At 45.2% G+C, this 24,302-nt stretch overlaps 1 protein-coding gene across 1 annotated transcript; it reads left to right on the top strand.

Annotated features, from left to right (window-relative positions):
• The first annotated feature begins 3,287 nt into the window (after window positions 1-3,287).
• On the top strand, window positions 3,288-23,667 carry LOC124472151 (cadherin-6-like). The gene is made up of 12 exons (XM_047026817.1): window positions 3,288-3,427; window positions 12,090-12,498; window positions 14,526-14,820; window positions 14,999-15,118; window positions 16,221-16,394; window positions 17,221-17,408; window positions 17,519-17,769; window positions 18,410-18,546; window positions 18,664-18,785; window positions 19,447-19,564; window positions 19,827-20,078; window positions 20,968-23,667. The coding sequence occupies exons 2-12, from the start codon at window positions 12,217-12,219 to the stop codon at window positions 21,483-21,485; spliced, it is 2,457 nt and encodes an 818-aa protein (XP_046882773.1). The 5' UTR covers window positions 3,288-3,427; window positions 12,090-12,216; the 3' UTR covers window positions 21,486-23,667.
• Window positions 23,668-24,302: the final 635 nt, after the last annotated feature.

The following is a 24,302-nucleotide window of genomic DNA, read 5'->3' as shown; positions in this document are numbered from 1 at the left end:
ATAGATTGTGTTTTTCTTCTCCTGCCAAAATGTGTTTACTTGGTCTTAGAACGCAACGACTTTTGATTGTAAGGTCTGTTCAGATTTTTCAGGCGCTAGGTTTTACTTAAACTGTACGTCAGCAAATCCCCTCACCACCAGCGCAGTGTGAAAAGAGGGATTTTCTGTGGGACATGAGGGGAGGGGTGGGGGATTCTTATTTGCACTCAGAGGAAATTCATTTATAAAAACACTTGGCAACTATGCGCAAAGGCGCCTATGTTTAAGTGACAGCCCTGTTGGCTTTTTATAGAACGGCAGCTTAGAGAGAGGCATTACATCTTTCGCTCCTCTTGAAATTGTCACTCAATAATCCTGCTTTTGGCAAAGAGGAACGCAACAAGATTAATGGCAAAACCCCAGATTTGGGAATTATCAACAGAGGGGCAAAGTCATGGACCTCTTTATAATACAGTCTCTCCTCTCCGTGTATGTGCTGCAGTTTGCAAGAGTTTACCAGTTTTCATTCCATTGCCACGCCATAGAAATGACTCAGCATATTGGTACGGTATGAGTGCCAGTTCTCCCAGATAAAGACTTGAAGACTTGTTGAGGGGTAGGCCAATGAGGTGCTACAGGGATTTAATAACAGTCGGCTATAGCTGGGTCCATCTGTGGCAGCGCAGGGGGTCAGCAATCTGTCTGTGGGAAGCCCCTACTGTACTGGCTTCCCTGGAAGATATAGGTCCCTTTTTTGATGGCTCAGTCTTTTCAGGGCTATGCAAGGCTATGTCAGGGACACATTAGGTACGCTTTTCTATCTAGGGTTCAGTCTTAGAAGATAGGCTTGCTCTCTGATCGGCAGATGGGAACTGCAAGACTAGATACACAAGGTAGAAAAGGGAAGAAGGAGCCCTAACAAGGTTGACTTCCACTCGTTCCTCCATTGTGCAGGCTGCTCCTTCCCCATGCCCCCCTTTGTCCTCCTCCCATTCTCCCTCCAGACGTGACATGACAGGGTCTATGGAGGACCGTGTCTAATAGATTTGTCCCCTGCTGTAGTGATGTGGCCTGGGGACGACGGCCACTGCTCTCTTGCTGAGGGTAGAAATCCCGTCCTGTGTGAGAGGAGCCAGGGCAGACCCAGCCATTATCCCCGCTCAGCAAGACTGGAAACCCAGTCAGACCCACTTTTCTCAGTGGAGCTGACAAGTTGGTGTTTCTGTGTGTGTGTGTGTGTGTGTGTGTGTGTGTGTGTGTGTGTGTGTGTGTGTGTGTGTGTGTGTGTGTGTGAGTGTGTGTGTGTGTGTGTATGTGTGCATACGTTTGTGTGTGTAAACACAGTGCTTTCAAACACACATACATAAAAGCAAGGATAGAGTTGACTTCCCACCAGTGTGTAAACAACAGTATAAAGACCCCACAATGCTGGGGATGTCTGGCATGTGTTTGTCTCAACAGACAAAAGATACACAGCAGATAAAAAAAAATGGGTCACACAAATATAGACAGTTCTAGTCCTGATCCCTGTTACTTACACAGTCAGTTCAGGGTGACTAACATATTCTCCTTGACGTTGTTTTTGGTGGTAGAAAGCATTCTGTAACCTCCAACCAATATGCTGGTAGCGATTTAAGATGGATTACAGGTTCCTGTCCAAAGCTTAGCCGATTTCTCTGAAATATTTACACATACCGAAATTTGAATTAGAAAAATAAACAATAGTCATGTCAAGTATTCTATTATCATTGCTCGTCTTGAACTCTTTGAGTTTAAAGGTTAAAAAACCTGTCCAAAAGTAACAGCATGTATCTGTCTAATTTACCACTGTTAGGGGTTACAGTTTGTGGGGTTACAGAAACAGAATCTGCTCACAACACTCAGTTATTAATACTTACAGTACTCAGTGTTTCTTCATGTCAAGCATACATTTGGCAAGTCAAACTGGTGAGTTAACAAACAAACGCATCCATAACCCAATGTTTATCACAATCTGCTCTGCTATATTGTAATCTATGCTAAAACCAGGCGTTATAGGGTAGAGCACTATGTCCATATTGGCTGGCTTTAAGAGTATTGGACAGCCTTGTGAGATATAAACTGCCGGTACTATGTATGCATTTCACTTAATCAGGCAGTTGTTATTGAGGCTTTGCAAAATCCTCCACCAGTTGTTTTGAACTCTTTTAGATAAATGTAGGCTATACATTCAAGTATTTGTCTTTGTCATTTAATAAAACCTAAAATTCAAGTGTGTGTGCTTGCGTGTGTGTCTGCATGCCTGCCACCAGTTTTTCCTTTTCTTTTTTTTCCGTCCACACAGCTTTTCAGATCTCCCAACTTGCCCCTCGAAACCCAGCCATGTCAGCAGTCAAGGGTAATGTGCATCAGGCATGTCAAATATAGTCAATTTAGGTCATGTCAGGATTAAATCACATACAATATTTCTACTATGTTTAGTCTACTACCGTTTCCTGCTGAGTATATGGCTTCTTTGCTGCACTAGATCATGCTCTGCAAGAAGGTTTCAGCGTTCAGAAAGGCACCCACATCTCAATCATATTCCTCAGACAACCACTAACTTTTTTATCTCTGGAAACTTCTTGACCTGATGGCTGTGATGAAGTAGTATATGAAGCAGTCGACATGGCCTTTCCTTTGTCTTCTTTGGTATACTTCTCTTTAATTCTGACAGATCTAGTGTGTGGTGGTGTGGGGCTTCATGGTTGCGGAGGAGGAGGAGGGTTGCTTTGACTACATTTATTCAGCAGTGTAATATATGGCTCTTAGCCTTTGGTTGCCCGTGGTGGGAATCTTAATGAGTTCTGACTCTAGCTGAGTTCACTGAGAGAGGATTGCTATGTCATCAACTGTGACCAGTTGCTATCAAATCCAGAGCACCAAGGTGGAAAAGAAAACTGACCACAATCCAGAACAAACTTATTTAATGTGAAACAATATACATATATCGTACGTGTGCAATATATAATAATCTCTCGGTGAACACAGCTGGCTGATACTATAGGCTTTTCCGGTTTGTTAATGTGTTAAAAATAAACACTCCGCCTGTTTCCATATGTTAATTATCTTTCAAAGGGAAGCTGTATGTCTTACTGATATCAAAGTGTTTAACAAAAATATGAATTCGACTTTATTTAAGTAGACATGGGAATATGATTTTGAATTTGTATTAAAGTAACGTTTCAGATAAATATATTTTTCTCATTGCCTGCAAGTCTAACCTGGACCAGTCCGAAGCGTCCAATCAGAAAACGTTTCAACTTCTAGAGCGAGAGAGCAAACTGCGAAGTGATGTTCAATGAGAGAGGGGGGAGATAGAGAGTGCTGGCAAGTAGGCGGACATGATTTGCTTTTAGTGTGTCAGTCGCATCCAACGGATTCACACAACGCAACATTTGATTAAATTTTAAAATACTTCAAAACGGTGGTAAGTATGCTATCATTGTTTTCACTCTACGAGGCTTTTGTTGGCTATGAATTTATTTATTTATAATAATAGACCTGTCCAGTTGCTGTTTTAGAATCTTAAGGTTAACGAGTATGTATTCCTCTGCTGTTTATTCACGTTATAGGCTATGTGATGTATACAATATCTACAATATTGTGGGGTTAGCCAGCTGGACTACAACTCAAAAGTGGAATAATAATTTCAGTGACGTGAGTCTTTCAAAAATGGATTTGAATTTGATAATATTGCTCTCACTTGTAGCTTACTTGGTCTTTGGTATTTTCATTGCAAGCCTTCATCAGAATAACAGAGGAAACGCATTACATTTTAATGACTTTCTTTCAAGAAATAGGCAAATAAAACATCGTTGACTTGAGTTGTAAGATAAAAAATAACCGTCTCATTAGACAAGCATATTTATGCTTAATTCCTTTCTCTTGAAATAATGCTGCGATCTCTTATGAATTCAACTTAACTGTAAGTTACGGGAAAGTTGCAAAAGCAGTTTTTTTTAGTTGTTATCCGGCATAGTCTCCAATTTTCCGAGTCCTCCATTGAGTTGTAGGCTTGATAGACTGGTTGCGGGTCAACACTAGCTACTTTGCATGTGACAGCGGACAATTGAACCCAACTCTAGCATGTAACCAGCCCATACCCAGGCTTTCGCTCTTCAATAGCATATATACTCCTGTAAATATGTATTGCTTAGATCTGATGGATTAGACAGTCCTATGACGGTGTGTGTTATGAACGCTGATGAAAGGACGGCTAAACGCCCCAAGCCCAAAGGATTTAACGCTTGCAGTATTGTAGCCATAGAGTCGTGAGTGATCACAGCAAACCACAATTATCGCTTCTCCGGTGGATGAAATTATGTTTTAGAAATGATTTGGTGAACCCTCATCAATGTGACCATTACGGTATATTGAAATGTTGATATTAGCTGAATTGTGCAACAGTAACTTACTAACAGTCTAATGATGACGCTAGCGTTATTTCGATGTTCTCTCAGAAACAAGTGTTGGCTCGAGGCAGCTCTCCGGACGGAGCGGAGCTGATGCAAGACACCTGTATCAGAGCCTCTAAGATTCCCTTATTGTGCGAAGGCCATACAATTTTCCGCATAAGTTAACTTGTTTAATAGCTTTGTGAGAGGAAAAAAAACAAATGTGTTTAAATTCCATTGAAAAGAGGCAGATTTGATCAGTGGCCAGTTTTGTGATAGTCTCGCTTTCCCATTAAGATAACAGTGACCCGTGGTGCGTTCGAACCGCTTTCCTCAGAATGCTTCGAAGGATTGATACGCTCATGTCCCATACGTTGATTAAAAGCAATTTGGAACTTCACGTTAGTGAAGTAGCTTATGATCTGTTAAAGGGTTTTGAGCGATTGCGTCGGGTTTATTCACCGTGCCCTCCTGTGGTGGTGCCAGAACGTGAAAAATTAGGAGAAGAGATATGTTTCCAAATTAATTGATTGAAATTCTTGAAAATAAAATATTTGAAAAATATTCACCTTGGGATAGATTTCGTACTTGCACGTAGCCTAGGTGTATGCACTGTTATGCGCCTTAATGCTCTATGAAGAAGTGGAAGGTGAAGGTCTTGCCTGATCCGTCTGAAAGTAAATGGCGAATAGGTATGTAGGGGACATTTTAGTTTTCAACTATATCGGTTGTCCTCTGTTCAGTTGTTCAGTAGCCTGTGATGTTGTTTAGTGAGTCATGGACATCCCTTAATGAATTAAGAATGAGTTCCAGCTCACCACCCTAGCATGAATCACAGGGAACTAAGGCCTGGCTTCTACACTACAAACATCGAGTAGCCTGTAGGCTGACACCAACATTATCATACCTTTCCTTCATCTTCTATAAGACACCTGCATTGTAAGGTATAGTCATTCTGTAATAGCCTTCTGGTCCAATCAGTGGAAAGATCACAGTGGTTAGAGCACAACTGCAGATCAAGAGGTTGCATGTTCCAAACCCTTCCTGTACTGTGTGTTGCTTGGGATAAAAGCATCTTCTAAATTATTATTGAGATTATTATTATTATTGTTATAACGTGTTTTGTGATACATGTAATAGAAAAAGTAGCATTATACTCTCAATGGCAAACACACTCAGCCACAAAATGATTAAATTCAAGTGCACAGATACCACAATGACATCATTTTATTCAATTAAATTATAGAGTCTCTGTATTTAAATGAGCACAGTCTCTAAACAGGTCTGCATGATAATTAGGCTGCATGCTTTGACACCTCACAGGACAATGAGCCATTGTCCTGAATGTTTGTCAACCTACTGAGGAGTGAGATAACATTGAATATCACAGCTGTGCCATCATCAACTGTTACACTGAGGAACTTATCTGTTAGGTTCAGTGTGGCATTTCCATGGTTTGATCTTCACAAAGGCTTTACCTAGACACAAACAGGGTCAGTTATCCCGAGGAGACAAACCGATTCTAAAGCCTTTCTGGTTCCAGAACATTTTTAGAAAGAACGGTTCATACCAGGAATCATTTTTTTCTGTTTTCTTCCTCTTATCTGAACCGTTGATTCTAAGTAATAAATAGGTCACCTCAAGAATCGTGTACCTTGTTCAGGATTCTATGTGTACCCCAGAAAACAGAGCGCGAAAAGGCTCCTCTGTAATGAGTCACAGGGAGGTTGTCCACAAATGAACAGTTTCTTTTGACAAGCAGTCATCTGAATCTGTCCTCCGAAAAAATGGTGGTTGTTTAGAGTTTGTTGAGCTTCTCACCTTGAACTGTTCCTGTCCTCGATTTGACAGTGGCAGCAATTATGTCTTACTTGAGACAGCTCTGTTTGTACACAGCTTGTCTGAAGCGGAGACTAACGTTGTCATTGGATGTCACTGGGGTTTTTAACACAAGTCTGTGATTGAGTAAAAAGAAACTGAAAATAAGGAAATGGGTGTGCATGTGAGTGATAATAGAGTTGAATAATGTGTGACAGAAATAATAATCATTAGGCCTACCTTATTCACCAGAAGTAAGGGTAGTGGATTTTTTGTTTTTCATCGTTTTGTCATATATTGTGTAAACAACGAAGATGAACAGGTTGTACCTCAAGGGTTAGTCTTATTTGCTACAAGTCTTATCTTGTATACCAGGCTGCTGTGAATGTGAGTTCAGGGTGTAAAATACACAGTTCTCAGCTGTCCTTTCTAAAACAAATGAATAGTTGATGTCGTGTCTCCATCTCTTCCTCACCCTAAGGCTCACAGTCACCCTGGTGTTAAACCCACGTCTCCCAGTCTATCGCTTCCCCTACGTAAAGTTTGGTGTGTTTGTTTGGTTTGCAATTTGCACCCATGATCAGGTGCTGACAAGCTTAATTAACGACCGAAATAGACATGAGAACGGAACGAGAGATAGATCTTTGCGAAACTCGACTGAAATGTTGTTTAACAGACTTACGCACCACCCAGCAACTGTGGCAGTTTCCCGATACACACACAAATGATGATTTGGAACAAATATTTGGGAGATCGTGTTCATTTCCGTGTTGACTCCATGCGGTTTCTAACTCGCGTTCACTCCTGTTGTATGGTAGCAGTACACAGCAGGACATTGTACAGTCCCAGGAGTCACCAGACGGCTGTCTCCAGTGTCTAATACCATGAACCGCAGAAGAGTTTTCTCCGCATCGCTAAGATAAAGCAGAGGATTCACCAAGCCTATGGTGTTTGGAGAGCAGTGTGAGTGACATAACTCAAAGCGCCCAGCATCACTCCCTATGTCTTATAATCGCTATGACCCCTGACCCCTGAGATCATCTGGTGCTTGAATTGACAGTGGCTTCTCTCTTCATTAGTCTTCATGTTATCTCTTTTACCCGTCTCTCTCTCTGTCTTTCTCTCTGTCTCTTTCTCTCACTCACTCTCTCTTTCTTTCTCTCTTTCTTTTTCTTTCTCTCCAGCTTCTTCTCTCTCACCCGGCTTGTGTTGTGTGGGAGTTCACATCATGTAAAGTACTGTGGAAGGTCTCGTATATTGATGTGCCCTCCAAGGCAAGTGTTTATCCTAAATTAAGACATAAATAGACTGGTAGGGGATGGTTCTCTCCGGTTCAAATAGCTTGAAGCACTATGCTGATGTTGTAGAGGTGGTTTGAAACCCTGCTCTGATAGCCCTGCAGAAATGGCCATTTTGTCTTGTGGGAGATGTGTGTGTTTGCACTGTAAGTCACACACACACACAGATGCACACACACACACACAAACACACACACACACACACACATACACCCACACGTAACGATAGCTGAGCCAGACGTTTGCTCATTTGCATTGCAATGGGGCACAACATTCCAGTTCCTGGTCACAATACAGCAGGCAAGGGAGAGAAGAGCCACGGAGGCTCCCAGCGAGTTCAACCTGCCATAAAACTGCAGTTCTCACGCTTTCTTCTCCTCCGAGAAACACCAAATAAACACCTTCTAAACAAACTCACAAGCACACAAATAAACACACATACACACAAACACAAATACAATGCACACAAAGGCCCAACAGGAAGCCTATTTGGAAATGCTATAAAAACACACAAATAAACATATAGAACACACACGCAGAACAGAGGGAGAGACATCACTGCAGAGTCATAACACCAAGGGCACCGAACCTGTGGATATGCCTAGTTTGCTGATTGTGAGGTGATGTGAACAGCAAAACAACCTGTCCAAACCAGTCCAAACCAGTCCAAACCAGGCTAAAACCAGTCCAAACCAGGCTAAACCAGACCAAATCAGACAAAATCAGACTAGACTGGACTAGACTATTCTAGAGTAGACTAGGCTAAACCAGACCAGGGTGTGAACCCATACCTGATGAGAGAAGATACAGTCATTGTCTGTGTCACAATGTTGTGACCAAGGTACGTTGGAACCCCATCTATGGCTGCTGCTTACGTAAGAAGGAGTTCCATCTGCTGAGCGCTGGCCTGGAACAGTGGCTGCTCAGGAGAAACACATGGCTGTCACACAACACGCACACTTAATATCTATTATCTCTCCCTGTTGAGATTAGGGCATGTTGCTGCAGGGATTATGGGGGATGTGGGGTGGGGCAAGGGGAGCAGGGGAAGGGATTGTATGGGATGGTAGCAGTTTGTAGGGGTGAGAGGGGGGAAGATGGGTGGGTGAAGGTAAGAGGGGAGAAGAGTGGGCGTGTGGGTCTAGGGCAGTTGGTATTATGGCCCATGTTGTGTGGCAGTGGCCAGAGCTTCAGTATGAGAAGTCCAATAAGACCAGGCGATGCAGGTCTAACACCACTAAAGAATGGATGTCAAATTGATTTGATTTTAAATGTCATTTGATTTCATTCTATACAGTGATTACACACTATTGTGTACAATCATAGCTGGAGCTGAGCTCGTGGACTGGCTCCATCTCAGGAACCAAGCAGAACTTGATTGATTGCTATATGGTGAATCTGTGTTATAAGCAAGCTGATGTCATTGTGTATGCAACCTTGCAGTCCACAGTCTAGACTCATTTTCCCCCTATAAACAGACTGATCAATAGAAATTGACGACCGAATCATTGTAAGTTGATGACCACCAGCCCATTTCATGAAATGCTGCCTGACGGCCTGGCTGGGTGGCTGGGCTCCCTGGCACTTGCAGTAGTGGTAACTTGAGATCAATCCAGGAAATATTGCTTTCGTCTGTGTGCAGTGTTGTACTCCCTGAAACATCCATTCTGCTGCAACCAGAGAAAAATGACTTAAAAAACTCCATACAAAAACACCAACTCATGCTCCAACTCCTACATGTGTAATTTCCAAGTGACATCATTGACATGTGGATTGATCAAATGATGTGTGTCCGAGTATTTTAATTAAACAAAGTGGGAGGTGGAAGCAGAGCTCTTCATTAGCAAACTGCAGACTGTGTCTGCTTCTCAGACACTGCCGGGCATGAGCTGCCCTTATACCACTGCTCTTCCCTAGTGTGGAAGCCGGTCTGCCTGCCTGCCGGTCTGCCTGCCTGCCAGTATAACTCTCTCTCTCTCTCTCTCTCTCTCTCTCTCTCTCTCTCTCTCTCTCTCTCTCTCTCCTCTCTCTCTCTCTCTCTCTCCTCTCTCTCTCTCTCTCTCTCTCCTCTCTCTCTCTCTCTCCTCTCTGTGTCTCTCTCTCTCACTCTGTCTCTGTCTCTCTCTCTCTCTCTCTCTCTCTCTCTCTCTCTTTGTCTCACACACACGTTGTGACAGCCTGTGGATGATGACATTCTCCTTTCTTCACCTCTCTCTCTCTCTCTCTCTCTCTCACTCTGTCTCTCTCTCACTCTGTCTCTCTCTCACTCTGTCTCTCTGTCTCTCTCTCTCTCTCTGTCTCTCTCTCTCACTCTCTCTCTCTCCTCTCCTCTCTCTCTCTCTCTCTCTCTCTCTCTCTCTCTCTCTCTCTCTGTCTCTCTCTCTCACTCTGTCCTCTCTCTCTCTCTCTCTTTGTCTCACACACGCGTGTGACAGCCTGTGGATGATGACATTCTCCTTTCTTCACCTCTAATTGGTCCTGTGGGAGTCTTCTGGACCCGCTACGGGGCTGTCGGCTGTGGCAGGGCCACGTGCACGCACACACACAATGTCTCTGGGCTCCCCTTCCCCACACACACAGTCACACACTGACACCCTCACCATCGCCCCTCACAGGTGTGGCTGGTCCTGGTACAGTCAGGCCGTCAGCAAGCACTCTCATATAGACACACACACACACACACACACACAAACCTTCACGCACGACACCCTACCCAGTCCCCTGGGGGGCAGTTAAATCCCCCTATGGTAGATGTGAGGTATTAAAGTCAGTGAAGCGATTTGTCCTGAAGGTCAAGGTAAGAACCCACCAAGGGTGGTTGATTTCCCTGAGATGACCTGCTGTCCCCAACAAGAAAAGTACACTCAGAGATCCATACGTACTATACGCAGACATATGCATTCATAACCACACACTTTAGTGTGCCTCCAGTTTCTTTCATGTGTGAATGATGTACAAATGAGTTGATCACAGTCTTTTGTTGTGGGACACTTTTATGTGTGTGTGTGTGTGTGTGTCCTCTATGGTGCTGCATTCAGGTGACCTTCCCCCAGCAAGATGTTGTCCTGGGATTTAACAGGTCACAGAGCTGTGGAGGAGCGCTCCTGGGGCTTGACTAATATGGTTCTCCCTCGTGCATGCACACACACCCTGCTCTCGCACACTGTACACACATACCCTCACACTCACATATACGTACACACATTTTACTGCTCCAGTTGGCTAATAGCAATGTAAAGGATTTGTCCCTGGGACAAAAACACACTCCCTTCAGTACTTTCCCACCCCTCAGTTTCAAACCTCCAAGGCATTATAAAGCTGACTGATTCTGACAGCTAATCAATACTGTTTAGTGTCTGCTGTTACCTGATTCAATTAAGGCCATTCATAAAGCTAGCCTAATGGTTTTAATGGATGGAGAGGTAGAGCAGCAGTAGCCTCAGAGTGGAAAGGAGGAATGTTGTGCTTGTTTCACCATCATAATTACACTGTGATTCACTGCCTCTGCATGCATGACTGTGTGTGTGTGTGTGTGTGTGTGTGTGTGTGTGTAAGCGTACATGTGCGTGTGACAGAGAGGGAGGGCCACGTTGACCCTCGGCCTTCGGGGTTGATGGAAAATAAACATGTTGATTGCAGTTCAGCCAATGACAAGCGTCCACGGTTGACCAAAACAGGAGATCTGGACTCAGCCTGCCCTCCTCGCCCACCTGATTCTGAATTGATTGGAGCGGTTCTGAAGCACTCTCAATAAAAGGCTGAAGTGGATGACTCAAATGTCAATCTAAACATTGTGATGTGGGTCAACCTGCTGGTAAAACACTGAGCAGGAAATGGATTTAACCTCTGGCCTTGTACTCCTGCCTCACACAGTTTCACCACTGATGGTTTCAATGACAAGAGAGAGGCTGGGAGCCTTGGGCAGGGTATACATCATGTGTGTGCATCATGTGGGCTGGAGGGTGTGAGAATGTTCAGGCTTACAGTAGTTTGATCGGGTCAGGGCAGGTACAAAGTGCTGTTAGCCACCATATAATTTGCATGCTATTATTAAGATGTTGCATAGCCCAGAGCTTTGATAGCTGAAAGCACCATAAGTCATGTAATTGCTCTGGTAGCGTTTTCTGACCTGCAAAGTGGTTCATACGACGTGAATTTGGATTGATTTTATTGATTTTTGAGTGTTTGAGTGCAAAGGCCTTTTAGTGGTTGCAGAATAAAGGCTGGTTTATATCAGAGGCGGGGGGGGTCTCTCTGCTCCCCCTCGTCGTATTCACCCAATAACATGACAGGAATAGTTTCTATTGATTCCTAAACTATAATTGAGTCCTTGAAGTGAAACGTTTCAAAATTGACAAAGATAACAGCATTTTTTCTTTACAGACAAGCATCTCAAAAAAGTTTTTAAATTTTTCTCATAAAAAAAATGGTTGTCTGTGATTATTTGTTCATATCTTTTTGACTTTTCAGTTCAACCTATAAATGAAAGATAAAACAAACCCAAAACGACCAGCTATATAAAATAAACGACAAACCTAGTCCTATATATAAATCTTCTCTCTTTTTTCTTCATCAACAGGTTTCCATCCATCCAGAGGAGGGAGTATGAGGGAGGCTTCCCTGACAGAACCTAAACATCTGCAAAGATAGAACCCTCCACCAACACCAACAGAGGAAAGAGAGAGAGAGAAAGAGAAGACGCCAAGATGAGAACGCTCTTGCTGGACCCTCTGTGGACCACGGTGGCCCTGACCTTAGTGCTGTCTGTGCCTGTGCAGGCCATGGCTCTCGCCAGCCAGCCAGAGACTGACGCCCAGCCAGGGGCTGGAGGGTTGGAGGTAGCAGGGGACCGTGTGGGGCCAGTCCCCCAGAACGATGAGCCCTTCAGCGAACGTCAAGCTCTGAAGCGTGTCCGACGTGGCTGGATGTGGAACCAGTTCTTCCTCCAGGAGGAGTACACAGGAAGTGATCACCAGTACATTGGCAAGGTAGGACCTGTAAACCAGTCGAGGCTAAAATGATATGCAAATGCTGTAACATGTTTTGGGGTGATGTTTGAACAATATCAACTAAACACCTGTTGTAATGCCAAAGGAAACACACAGTGACTCATAAATACAAAACACGAGGTATCCATCAATGCCTAGGACTGTGGTAACCTTTCAATCTTAAGACCACCCATTAGGCAGACAAGAGAGGAGGAACAGAGTCTAGTTCATGGGATACTTAAGGCCTGTGGGGCATAACGTGTCAAACCAAAACTGAAAGAGATACATGATTGCCTGAAGAAATGAAACAGCGCTTCATTCTGTATTCGACAGCACAAACAGCGTGAATACTATTATTTCTACCTTTTGAAAAGACCCAAAAAATCGAGCTCCAACCAGAGCTTGTGGATTTGGGTTTTTGATGTCTTTCTATTGGACCCCCTATGTAGTGTGCTTCATTGAGGGCAAGGTGGAAGGCAGGGTGGCTGGATGGGGTCTGGTGCAGGAGATGAGAGACAGGAGAGGGGGAGTGTAGCTGCAGAGGCTACAGAAGCTGGGGGCCCTTCAGCCCGGCATGTTCTCACAGTCAGTCTCTCTCACCAGCCGCACACTCTGTAGGTCTCAGATATGACATGATCAAAGAGGCTGGAGATATAGAGGGACACAGAGAGAGAGGGAGAGAGAGAGAGAGAGAGAGAGAGAGAGAGAGAGAGAGAGAGAGAGAGGAGAGAGAGAGAGAGAAGAGAGAGAGAGAGAGAGAGAGAGAGAGAGAGAGAGAGAGAGAGAGAGGAGAGAGAGAGAGAGAAAGAGAGAGAGAGAGCGAGAGAGAAAAAAAGAGAGAGAGAGAGCGAGAGAGAGAGAGAGAGAGAGAGAGAGAGAGAGAGAGAGAGAAGATGAGCGAGAGAGAGAGAGAGAGAGAGAGAGAAGGGGGGGAAAAGAGATGAAGCGTGTATGAAAAAGATAAGGTAGACAGGTGGGAGGTAAGAAAAAAAGAAAGAAAGAGGACCAAGTGTGTGTGAGCAGGGCAGGGGCTCTTTTCAGAAAGCCCTGAAGAGAATGATCCACCTTGTCACAATCCTCTTTTTCGCCACAAGCCTGCCGTGTTACTGCACATATAATGAGATGTGCTCGGTCACATGCTCTGTTCCAGTGTTGCCTCTCTCCCGGGGATATATGTGACAGAGTGGCTATGTGCATGTGTGTGTTTTGGTGCCAGATTCATACATATGTAGGAGTTTGTGACGGCGTCACTCATGGAGGTGTTGACTATAGAAATGACTGCAGTGACATTTGTACTTCAGAGCACCGATCTCGAGGTGCGTATCGGAGTATGAAAGCATAAGCTTGGTACGTGTGGCTTTAGTGGCCACGGGCACAGGAATACACTGTATGATAATGAGAAGCTTGGACTGTGTGCTTGGGGAGGAGGGGGGGGGGGGTAAATCTATGATCTATGATCGTTCTTCTTTGCCCGTGCCGAGGTGTCATGCCTCTGTTTTATTTTCCTTTCAAAGACATTTCCTTCTCCATCCCCCCCACCACCGTCATTTCCCTAGAGTGGGTTTGTTCTGCAACCTGCTACAGTACTGCTAGATGTGCTGGTTCGTAGCTGGAACTGGCTCGAGTTTTCCGAGATAACGGATGGGAGGGTCCAGTGAGAGCTCAGGGACACATATCGACCGCTCTGATAGCTTCTCTGATTGGATAGGTGACGTATGGGTGTGGTACATCTGGTGCAGTGGAAGATATACTGTAGTTAGACGACGAGAGCCAGAGGTGGGTGTAGATATTATGTACATAATCACACAGGGTTAATTTGAGAATCAAGGAGATCGCCTGTGTTTGATTAGAGTGCATGTTGATTCTGCCCTTGTTCTTTAGATCTAACGGTCCCTCTAACAGCTTCTAGGAGGTTCTAGCCCTAACCCCAAGCAGACGTGAAGGTCGCCCACAACCTTTAGACTTTAGCTCATGAAGCTAGCGCAATCTTAATGTGCTGACTCTGTGTTGTGTTTCACGAACTATAGCTCCAGTCAGACATGGACCGGGGTGACGGCGCCGTCAAGTACATCCTGTCTGGTGAGGGCGCGGGCTCGTTGTTCGTCATTGACGAGAAAAACGGCGACCTGCACGCCACCAAGAAGCTGGACAGGGAGGAGAAGGCCTTCTACACCCTCCGGGCAACCGTGGTGAACAGGAGCACGGGTCACAAGCTGGAACCGGAGACAGAGTTTGTGGTCAAGCTCCACGACATCAACGACAATGAGCCTAAATTCGCTAAGGAGGTCTACACCGGAACAGTACCAGAGAGGTCGGACATTGGTGAGTCACTCACGATGTCCCCATCTGGTTGTTTGATTTAAGTGTGTGTGTGTCAGAAATATTATTGATTGATTAGTATTGAAGACATTTGATAAATCAGTCTCTCTCTCTCTCTCTCTCTCTCTCTCTCTCTCTCTCTCTCTCTCTCTCTCTCTCTCTCTCTCTCTCCCCCTCCCAGGCACGTCAGTAATCCAGGTGACCGCCACTGATAATGATGACAGCATGTACGGAAACAGCGCCAAGCTGGTGTACAGCATCAGCCAAGGACACCCTTACTTTTCTGTCGATCTCACCACAGGTCAGTGGGCTTGCGTAGTGGAGGTGGTTCGAAGACCTGTCCGGTGGGCAGGGGCAGTAACGCAGTGTCAAGAGATCCAGGCCAAATCTCTTTGGCAAGGATATACCACTCTGCACCTGTAGTTCCTCTCCTCTACATGCCTCTCTTTTCTTTCTAATGACCTGTCTAGTGAAGAGGATGTGTGAGTGGACTGCCTCTTTGCTTTAGCAAAAAGAAAAATGAATGTCTCGATGAAAGGAATTGTGTGTCTGTGCGTACGCGTGTGTGTGTGTGTGGCAGGGACCGGTGTATTGTAATGCACTACTCAGAACGGGCCATTAGTGCATTCCCAACCTCCATTTTCACTGTCTAAAGCAGAGCGACGACACATTTAATCATTTATAATGTGCACCCTGGAAAATCTCCTCCACTGCTCTGTGTTTTAAACAAAAGGGAGATGGCCTCAGAAAAGGCTGCCAGATTATGACAAGGCTTAGCAGCGATATGCCTGATCCCAGTTGTGACATGCCAGAGGTTGTCCCTGTCACACAGACACACACACATTTACACACAGACAGGACTTGAAAGCCTAAGAGCTTTGGAGACAAGAAGAGATGGCTCCCCCGTGGGCTCTGGGGTTAATCTCTAAAACAGAAGCTCTTATTCACAGAAACGCTCCGACAGAAGCTATTGTACGAGGCAAAATGACCGCCTGACTGGCAGGCTGCTTCGCTTCTGTCCATGTCGGGCAGTACTCAGTGTATCATGGAGGATTAGAGGAGGGAACAGCCCCCCCGGTCAGCTCCGCTCACGGCTGTGTTCAAACATCCTACGTACACTTTACCTGTAAATTATCTGTTGACGTTCGTGGAGAAATGACATCGACGGGGGGGGACATTTTTTTGGGGGGGGAAAAAAGATACAAGAGTTCATTGTGGCACGTAGTAGTATGGAATGAGAAAAGGTACCGCTTGCAGAAACCTATTCTTTTGAGACAGAGTATAGTGTCCTAATCACAAAGAAAGGGCAATGAAAGCCTCCGCTGCAGCTTCATGTACAGTAACAGTGAGTGGTCAGTGATGTGGATTCACTAAACTCTTCAGTTTGCTTGTTTTCTGTGTAGGCGTGATCAGGACAGCCTTGGGTCCAAACGACATGGACCGGGAGCAGCGCGAACACTACCAGGTGGTGATCGAGGCCAAGGACATGGCCGGCCAGAGGGGAGGCTTGACGGGATCCACGGTGATCAACATCACTCTGACCGACGTCAACGATAACCCGCCCCGTTTCACCCAGAGTGAGTACTAATGTTTCGCACGCTGTTTTTATAGACCAGGAAAAGCCTGTATTTCCCCAGAGACCAATCACTGGGAGTAGTCCCAGTACGCTTTGGAATTAGCAGGATGGAAGGAGGTCCTCTGGGTGTGGGCTTCAGCTGTGCTCACCCCATGGGGACATCATTCAGAACTGTCTGCTGCACACAGTGTAGTCTCTCAGCAGAAGAGGTGGTCGCTGAGTGTCCATCGAGAATGAGGACATGATTAAACAACCACAGTGCTGGCCCAATTCACAAAGTCATTCAGTTTTTCTTTTTCTAATCCAGATTAAATCAACAGAGTACTTCTATCCCCCTCTCTTTCCTCTCCTCTTTGACACTCTCTCACTTCCTCCCGTTTCTCACTCTAACCTTCTCTTCCTCTCATTCTGACACTGCCAATGTTTTCTCTTTCTTTATTTCCCTAACCCCCTTTCCTCACCCTGTGTTGTCAAGACTCTGGCGGCTGTCAATTGATTGCACCCGGGGATCTGTTGGACAGATTGCTTTTGGCATTACAATATAAGTCCCTTCATGCTAGATGGTAGAGAGAAGGCTGATCACAAACACTCACACACATACATAAACACACACACACTACAGTTTGAGGTAGGACGTGGCTGAGAGGACCATTCGCCTCTTTGTATTCAGTCGTGTCAAAGACAAGATTCACACTCTTACATGTGTTCCAAGGTTGTGTAACACTGCCTTTTGGTTCAGGCTTCAGAGCAGGAGTTGTCCATGGTGGTAAATCACAATGAACGTTGAACTAATGTTCTTGTGAATGTGTGCGTGTCAATGCCTCCAGGCATATACCAGTTCAGCGTTCCTGAGTCGATGAGGGCAGGGACTCCCGTGGGGAGGATCCGAGCCACAGATAAAGACATCGGCAGCAATGCCGAGATGGACTACACCGTAGTCAGCGGCGACGGCATCGACATGTTCGACATCAGCACAGACAAAGACACACAAGAAGGAGTCATCACTGTTGTCAAGGTAAATACCAACCGCTGCCAGTCAGCATCTGGGCTACACGGACATGTGTCACGGCACAATGCCAGTGCTCCAGCATCATTTGGGTTGGCTAACTCTGCGCGGTTCTGTAGCCTCTAGACTACGAGAGGAAACGCTCGTACACGCTGGAGATCCAGGTGCAGAACACGCAGCTGGACTCGCGCTTCCTGTCCATGGGCACCAAGGACATGGCGACGGTGCGCGTCAGCGTGGAAGACGTGGACGAACCGCCGCTGTTTGAGCGGGCCAGCTACATGATGGAGGTGAAAGAGGACGCCGCCGTGGGCGTGGCCCTGGGCTCGGTCAGCGCCGTGGACCCGGACGCCTACCGCAGCCCAGTCAGGTATGGAAAGAATGTTCCGGGAACATCAACCCTTCGAGTCCGACCTGCTGGCTAGCACGCGGTGGCAATCCTAGACTAGAATTGTGGAAAGGCGTCGTAGAAGAAGTCTGTATGTGTGGGTGCATTTGTGTGTGTGTGTGTGTGTGAACCCACCTGTGAGTCTGAGCAAATTAAATCATGGTCCCATGATCCCTAATTATCGGCTTGTTGCCACCCTCATGGGTAGTCAGGTAAAGGGCATCACAGTGAAAGAGAACCCAGCCAGGAGTTGCCACAGGCACACTGTACTCTCTGTATCTAGCTGCTCTGTTGCTCTGTGGGCACATGTCCCTCCATCTACCTGACTGACAGGGTAGGAATTGTAGACAGAGAGAGAGAGACTAAGAGGGAGAGAGACTTTGAATGAGAGCAAATTACATATTACCATCGTAAATCGAACCCAAATGACATTCTTTGTTCTCCTAGCGCTGCGGTACGAGCAGGAGCTTAGGTCAAGTGAAATCAACCCCGCTCAAGGGTTCGACTACATTCAAGAATAACTCTTGTCTACATGCTTCACGGCACACGTCGCCTCGTTCTTTCTTTCTTTCTCTTTCCCTTTCTCCTCCTCCCTCTCAATTGGTGTCTGGGCTTCTTGCAGGTATTCGATCGACAGGCGCACAGACCTGGACCGGGTCTTCAACGTTCACCCGGGGAACGGCTCCGTGTTCCTGCTCAGGTCTCTAGATCGAGAGGAGGCGGCCTGGCACAACATTTCCCTCATCGCCACAGAGTTCAGTGAGTGTCCTGTCCCAACGACATGCGTATGACTTCCAGCGCACTGATGAGTCACCAGCATCCTCATTAGAGTGAGGATCCAACCTGATGGTTGTGTGTTTCTGTCTCCTTTGGCAGACAACCCCAGGCAGACCAGTCGGGTCCCTGTGTACGTGCGTGTGCTGGATGTCAATGACAACGCGCCCGTCTTTCCTACCATCTACGAGACATTCGTCTGCGAGAGGACCAAACCCGGCCAGGTGTGGACACTTCCCTTGCTGAACCCTTACAAATGCTCTCCTCGTCCATGTGACAAATACCCACCTACGTTTATATACTAACATGGTGCTTGTTAGTTCTTGTAACAAGTGTTAACATGGTCAGTGAAGTGTATTCCTAGTACAATACCACAAAACCATCTATTTGACCACAAATAGGGGGTACATTATTACCAAATACTACTCAGCAGGTTTGAATGCAGGCAGTCTGGTGTCTATTAGTCCTATAGCGTCTCAGGTGGCTGTGACAATAAGACATGTCCATCATTCCAGCACATGCATATGGAGATAAAGCTTGGGGATGACAGCCCACCCATCTCCTGCTGTGTGATTGGTCCCCTGGGCCCTTCTCTCTTCTTCTATGGTGTCTGATGAGCTAATCCGTCATAGAGGATGACAGGAAGCTGTCACACATCAAGAACGAGTTTGAATAGGTGGCTCTGTGCCACTCATCTCCTCTCCGACTCTTTCATCCCCCATCCATCTAGTCATAATTCATTTTGGAGGGAGAAATCAAGCCAAGCCCTGCTTCCCAGTGGAGCATACTTGCGTGTGTGTTTGATTCTCTGTTCAAGTTTGGGACTGTGCGTCCTGTAAATGAGGAGGATTTCCATCAGGTGTGTCTCTGTTGTCCTGTGAGCAGAAGATCCAGACAGTGAGCGCAGTGGACGCTGACGAGCCCCAGAATGGGAACAAGTTCTTCTTCAGTCTGTCCCCAGAGGCCAACTACCGCAGCAACTTCACCGTCAGAGATAACGGAGGTGGGTAGATCCCCCCCCCACACACATCAAATCATATTGGGTAGCTGCCCAATGTCAGAATTTAGAAGTGCATGTCATTTGCTTTATAACTGCCTCAAAAAAGTTACAAATGCCCATGTAAATATTTTGTCAACAATGCCACGGACCACATTTTTGCACAGTTATCGGAGAAATCGAGGAAGTCAATGATTTAACCATGTACAACAGTCTGTGCAATGTCCTCCAAGCTCCACCTGACACAAATATTGTTCTCACCGTGTAGATAACACAGCTGGAATACTCACAAGGAGAGGGAGCTACAGCAGGCTCACCCAGAGTATCTACCACGTTCCCGTGGTGATGACGGACGGTGACTACCCCATGCAGAGCAGCACGGGCACGCTCACGGTGCGCGTATGCACGTGTGACCGCGAGGGCAACATGGAGCTGTGTAACGCAGAGGCCCTGACCAGCTCAGCTGGCCTTAGCACTGGAGCCCTCATCGCCATCCTGCTCTGTGTCATCATACTGCTAAGTGAGTACAGCGTGTGTGTGTGTGTTTGTGTGTGTGTGTGTGTGTGTGTGGAGCTGTCATCATCGTCCTGCTGTGCGCTGAACGATGCTGAGATGGCTGGAGGTGAACATGAGTGTGTGAGTGGGAGGTGACATGATATCTGAAAGCAGAACCATCGGGGGGTTGTTGAAACCATCCGTTGGGTAACATGAAATCTTGGCATTCACAATCAAATGGATTGCATACTTTGAATTATGAAAATGACAAGAAAAACTGAAACTTTGAATCAGGCAAAAATCTAAAGCTTTTACAGATGTCAGATTAAGTATTGAGCGGGCTTCTCGGTCTTATTTATTATTTCCATATAGCCATGACCTCCATGACTTTCATGAACTCAGCCAAGCGTCATATTTTACAGATTGCACACAGGAAAAAGAGCACCTTGAATATATGGAAATTAATACAATAGACCTGTCACCTTTTCTAAATTACCTACAATCCCATGGGATGCTGACAATCTATTCAGCAAAAGAGACTGAGAGATGGGATCTGGGTTATGCATGCATGAAGCAGCTAGTGCTCACAGGGTGTGTTCAGTGCAGCGCGAGAGCTGAGTGACCAAATGGAACCAACTACCCCTGAAAGGCAAAACACCCATCTAGCCTAATATACCTCCACTCCTTTCTTAACCTCTCTCTCTTTCTCTTTCTCCCTACTATTGTCTTTGACTTTCTCCCTATCTCTCTTTCAGTCTCTCACTCTCTCTTTGAGATATGAGGACCACTATTAATGAATGGTTGATGAAATGAATCATTCCAGTTTGGCGTTGCAGTGATCACGCTGTGCATGGGGACGTTTTGGGCCGATAAACCTGGTGTTAAGCTCCCCTCTCCCTCTCTCTCTCCTCCAGTGATCGTGGTGCTGTTCGCAGCCCTGAAGCGCCAGAGGAAACAGGAGCCGCTGATCATCTCCAAGGAGGACGTGAGGGACAACGTGGTCAGCTACAACGACGAGGGCGGTGGAGAGGAGGACACCCAGGCCTTTGACATCGGCGCCCTGCGTCACCCCGACACCGTGGAGGAGACCAAGCAGCGGCGCGACATCATCCCCACCGACACGCTCCTGTACCCGCCCCTGCGACGCCACGCCGCTGCGCTCGCCGTCCCCACGCAACGGGACAACGCCGACGTCAGGGACTTCATAAACCAGAGGGTTCTGGACAACGACAGTAACCCCACGGCCCCGCCCTACGACTCCCTCGCCACCTATGCCTATGAGGGGGCGGGCTCTGTGGCGGAGTCGTTGAGCTCACTAGGCTCCTCCTCCTCCGAGGGTGACCAGGACTATAATTACCTCAGCGACTGGGGGCCGCGCTTCAGGAAACTGGCAGACATGTACGGGGCAGAGGACAGCGACCGAGACTCCTAGCTAATGCAGTTCCAGTACAACGCTCATACACACACAGACACACACACATACATAAACACCTACATACACTCTGCAGACATAGTGACTCTGGTCAGGCTGAAGAGGAGGATTAAGTCAGCCGAGTATTTTTTTACTAAGTGCCCTTCTGTTGCCCTGGAAACTGACGGCCATTGTCTTTGATGTCCGATAAATTGGGTGTTTTCAGTTTTTTTACTCTTTGTGCTAAAACGTCTTCATAGACAAAGTGATTCTCACTTGGAAGTTCTATGGATTTATATATTTTTCTGTTCTCCCAGTAAAATGCATTGAGATGAAAAAACATTCTTTGTTTCTCAGTGCTTTATGTCACTGTCAGTATTTTTGCCAGATTGCTAACATTTGATGTGGATTTAATAGACATTGTGACACTGATTCAGTATTGTGAGAACAATATGTTGCTGGGCTTCACGTTTGTTTAAAAAAATTGAGAGACACTTCTTATGCAACAGTGCTTAGTTTAGGCTGTATTACAGTAGCCCACGGATTCTGCAACTCTCCTTTCTTCAACCCCCCAAACATTTAGAGCACAACTGCAACATGTGAAACCTTTTGAAAGAAGTAGGTAAAAGGAGAAGACAGTACTGTGCATAACCAACAAATTACCATTACTATTACTGACCCCTGACCCCAAGTGTTTACAGGAAATCAAGGAATGCAGTATCCAAGAAATACCTTGTATAGCTTTTAAACTGTATCTGCTACCTTATTTAATGAGCTTACACACGTTGCACATTTTTGTTTCTGTATTTCAACTGCTGTCACCAAGGTAAACAACTGCTGTCACCAAGGTAAACAACTGCTGTCACCAAGGTAAACAACTGTAACTATTTTTATGAACAGAGACATCATTAATTTGTGTTGTTGTGTTTACACTGTTCCAACAAGCAAGTTCAAAAAAAAATTGTTGTTTTTACCGGTAAGGCTCTGATTTTCGCTGGGCAGCTAAAGCATGTACTGTGGCAGACAGCTCAGAAGGTTCAAAAGTTTGTTTTCATAGGACAGAAGGAGAAATAGTAACTGTTTCTTGAAAAAGCGTTGTGGAAAAGAAACCACTATTAACCAGTTCCTGGACGTTGAAAAGTTTGTTTTATTTTATTCATGTTTATATTCCTGTTGATTTGCATATCATTTATATTTTGATCTATTTTGGTTTTGGTTTTGGTACCTGAACCGGTCTCTATTCCTGGTTGGCACATCTGGTAAAGGCTTAAGTTCGCAAGCTTCAGTTATTTGATTGTGATTGGCCACGTAATGGGAAGAGGGACACATATAAAGCTCCTCCCCTTCCCAGGAGTAAGCCGGGCACGGCCGTCATGCTACCCCACATGGGCACGAGGAAGAACATCTTTTGCTGTACTTCTCAGAAAGGTTCCTAATCTGACCATTGTGATATTATAATCTGCAAGAGGTTTGTAAACCGCCCAAACAGCACAGTTTAAAACTAAAAGCTTCATATTTAATGTTGATCCCAACTGAAATGCTCAACCTTCCTGCCTAGACCTTGAAGACCTTGAAGAAGTGAGTGCTAAGTGTACACGTAACTGCAGGAGCGTTTGCTTGCATTTTAAGTAGCGATAAATCTTGTGTTTCCTTAAAAGAAAGCAGAATTAGTCATGCCATAATTAATTACAAATATTTGTATGCTGTGTTGATCTATCAGAAATATGATGGTTGGAGTGGTACTGCCTTCTAAAAGATTCAATATCAGAGAGAATTCTTTCAATGGAAGCCAAAATTAGCATAAATTATTGCTTTGCCACATTAAAAGCATTGGTATGTTAGACTGTGTTGTCTGTTTGGTGCAGCAATTGGTTGGCTATCAAGGTGTTTGTCTGTAAGATGTTCTGGTGGTGAATGAAACTGTGGACCAGTCAGAGCTGCATATTGTGGCAGTGATTGAGGAGCTTAGACGATGTTCATGTCAACTGCTTTTTATATTGTGGTTCTTTTTTTGTACCAAATATTTATAGGACACAACGACAATGATGATGATGATGATTAATTGATATTCTTGAAAAACAAAAGACTCGCTGTTTTTTGATGTATTTTGGAGGTGTACAATTTGATGTGGCCAGTCAGAAGTCTTACTATGGTGTATTAAATGTTTAATTTTATCATAATAAACTTTTACAGTAAACCACAACAGAAGTGTGGTCCATGGTTCATGCTTTAGAGAAAAGGAAAATGTTCTTTAAGCAGCAGCCAATTTGGAGAAGTGCTCGTTTAACTAATTAGAGTAATCCATAATTTGATTTTAAAGGTGAACCATTAATCTGCCAAATCTGATTCATTTACATTTAGAGAGAGCTGATTCATTACAGGCTGACTCTGACTCATTTACATTCAGAAGCAGATGATTCGTTTAGCAACTGATTGTGGATGATCAGAACCTGAGCCAGATGGTGCTATTTCAGCCAATGTCGGTGTTAATTGAATCATTTTAGACCTTTGCCATTGTGTAATTTGGTATCGTTTCTCTGCTGTTGATGACCTGCCTTTTTCTCTCCCTCCATCACTGCATCCAGATGCAGCAGCTGCAGTGGTAAGTGTAATACAAGCATAGGATTGTTATGTATTCAGAATGTTGACAATTTTATACAGTAGATCTTTTATGAATAATCGAAACATACATCCTGGTAAAATTTGAACATCCACATCACTTATTCCTTCAGAGATGAGAAAAAAACATATAATAATAACAACATAATGATAACGACATAATAAAACAATAACACTTAAACGATGATCCAACATTGAGTAACCCAGAGTAGAAAAAGG

The sequence above is a fragment of the Hypomesus transpacificus genome, chromosome 10, assembly GCF_021917145.1.
Source record: "Hypomesus transpacificus isolate Combined female chromosome 10, fHypTra1, whole genome shotgun sequence".
Classification (NCBI taxonomy): domain Eukaryota; kingdom Metazoa; phylum Chordata; class Actinopteri; order Osmeriformes; family Osmeridae; genus Hypomesus; species Hypomesus transpacificus.
This window is presented reverse-complemented; position numbering and strand designations above follow the sequence as displayed.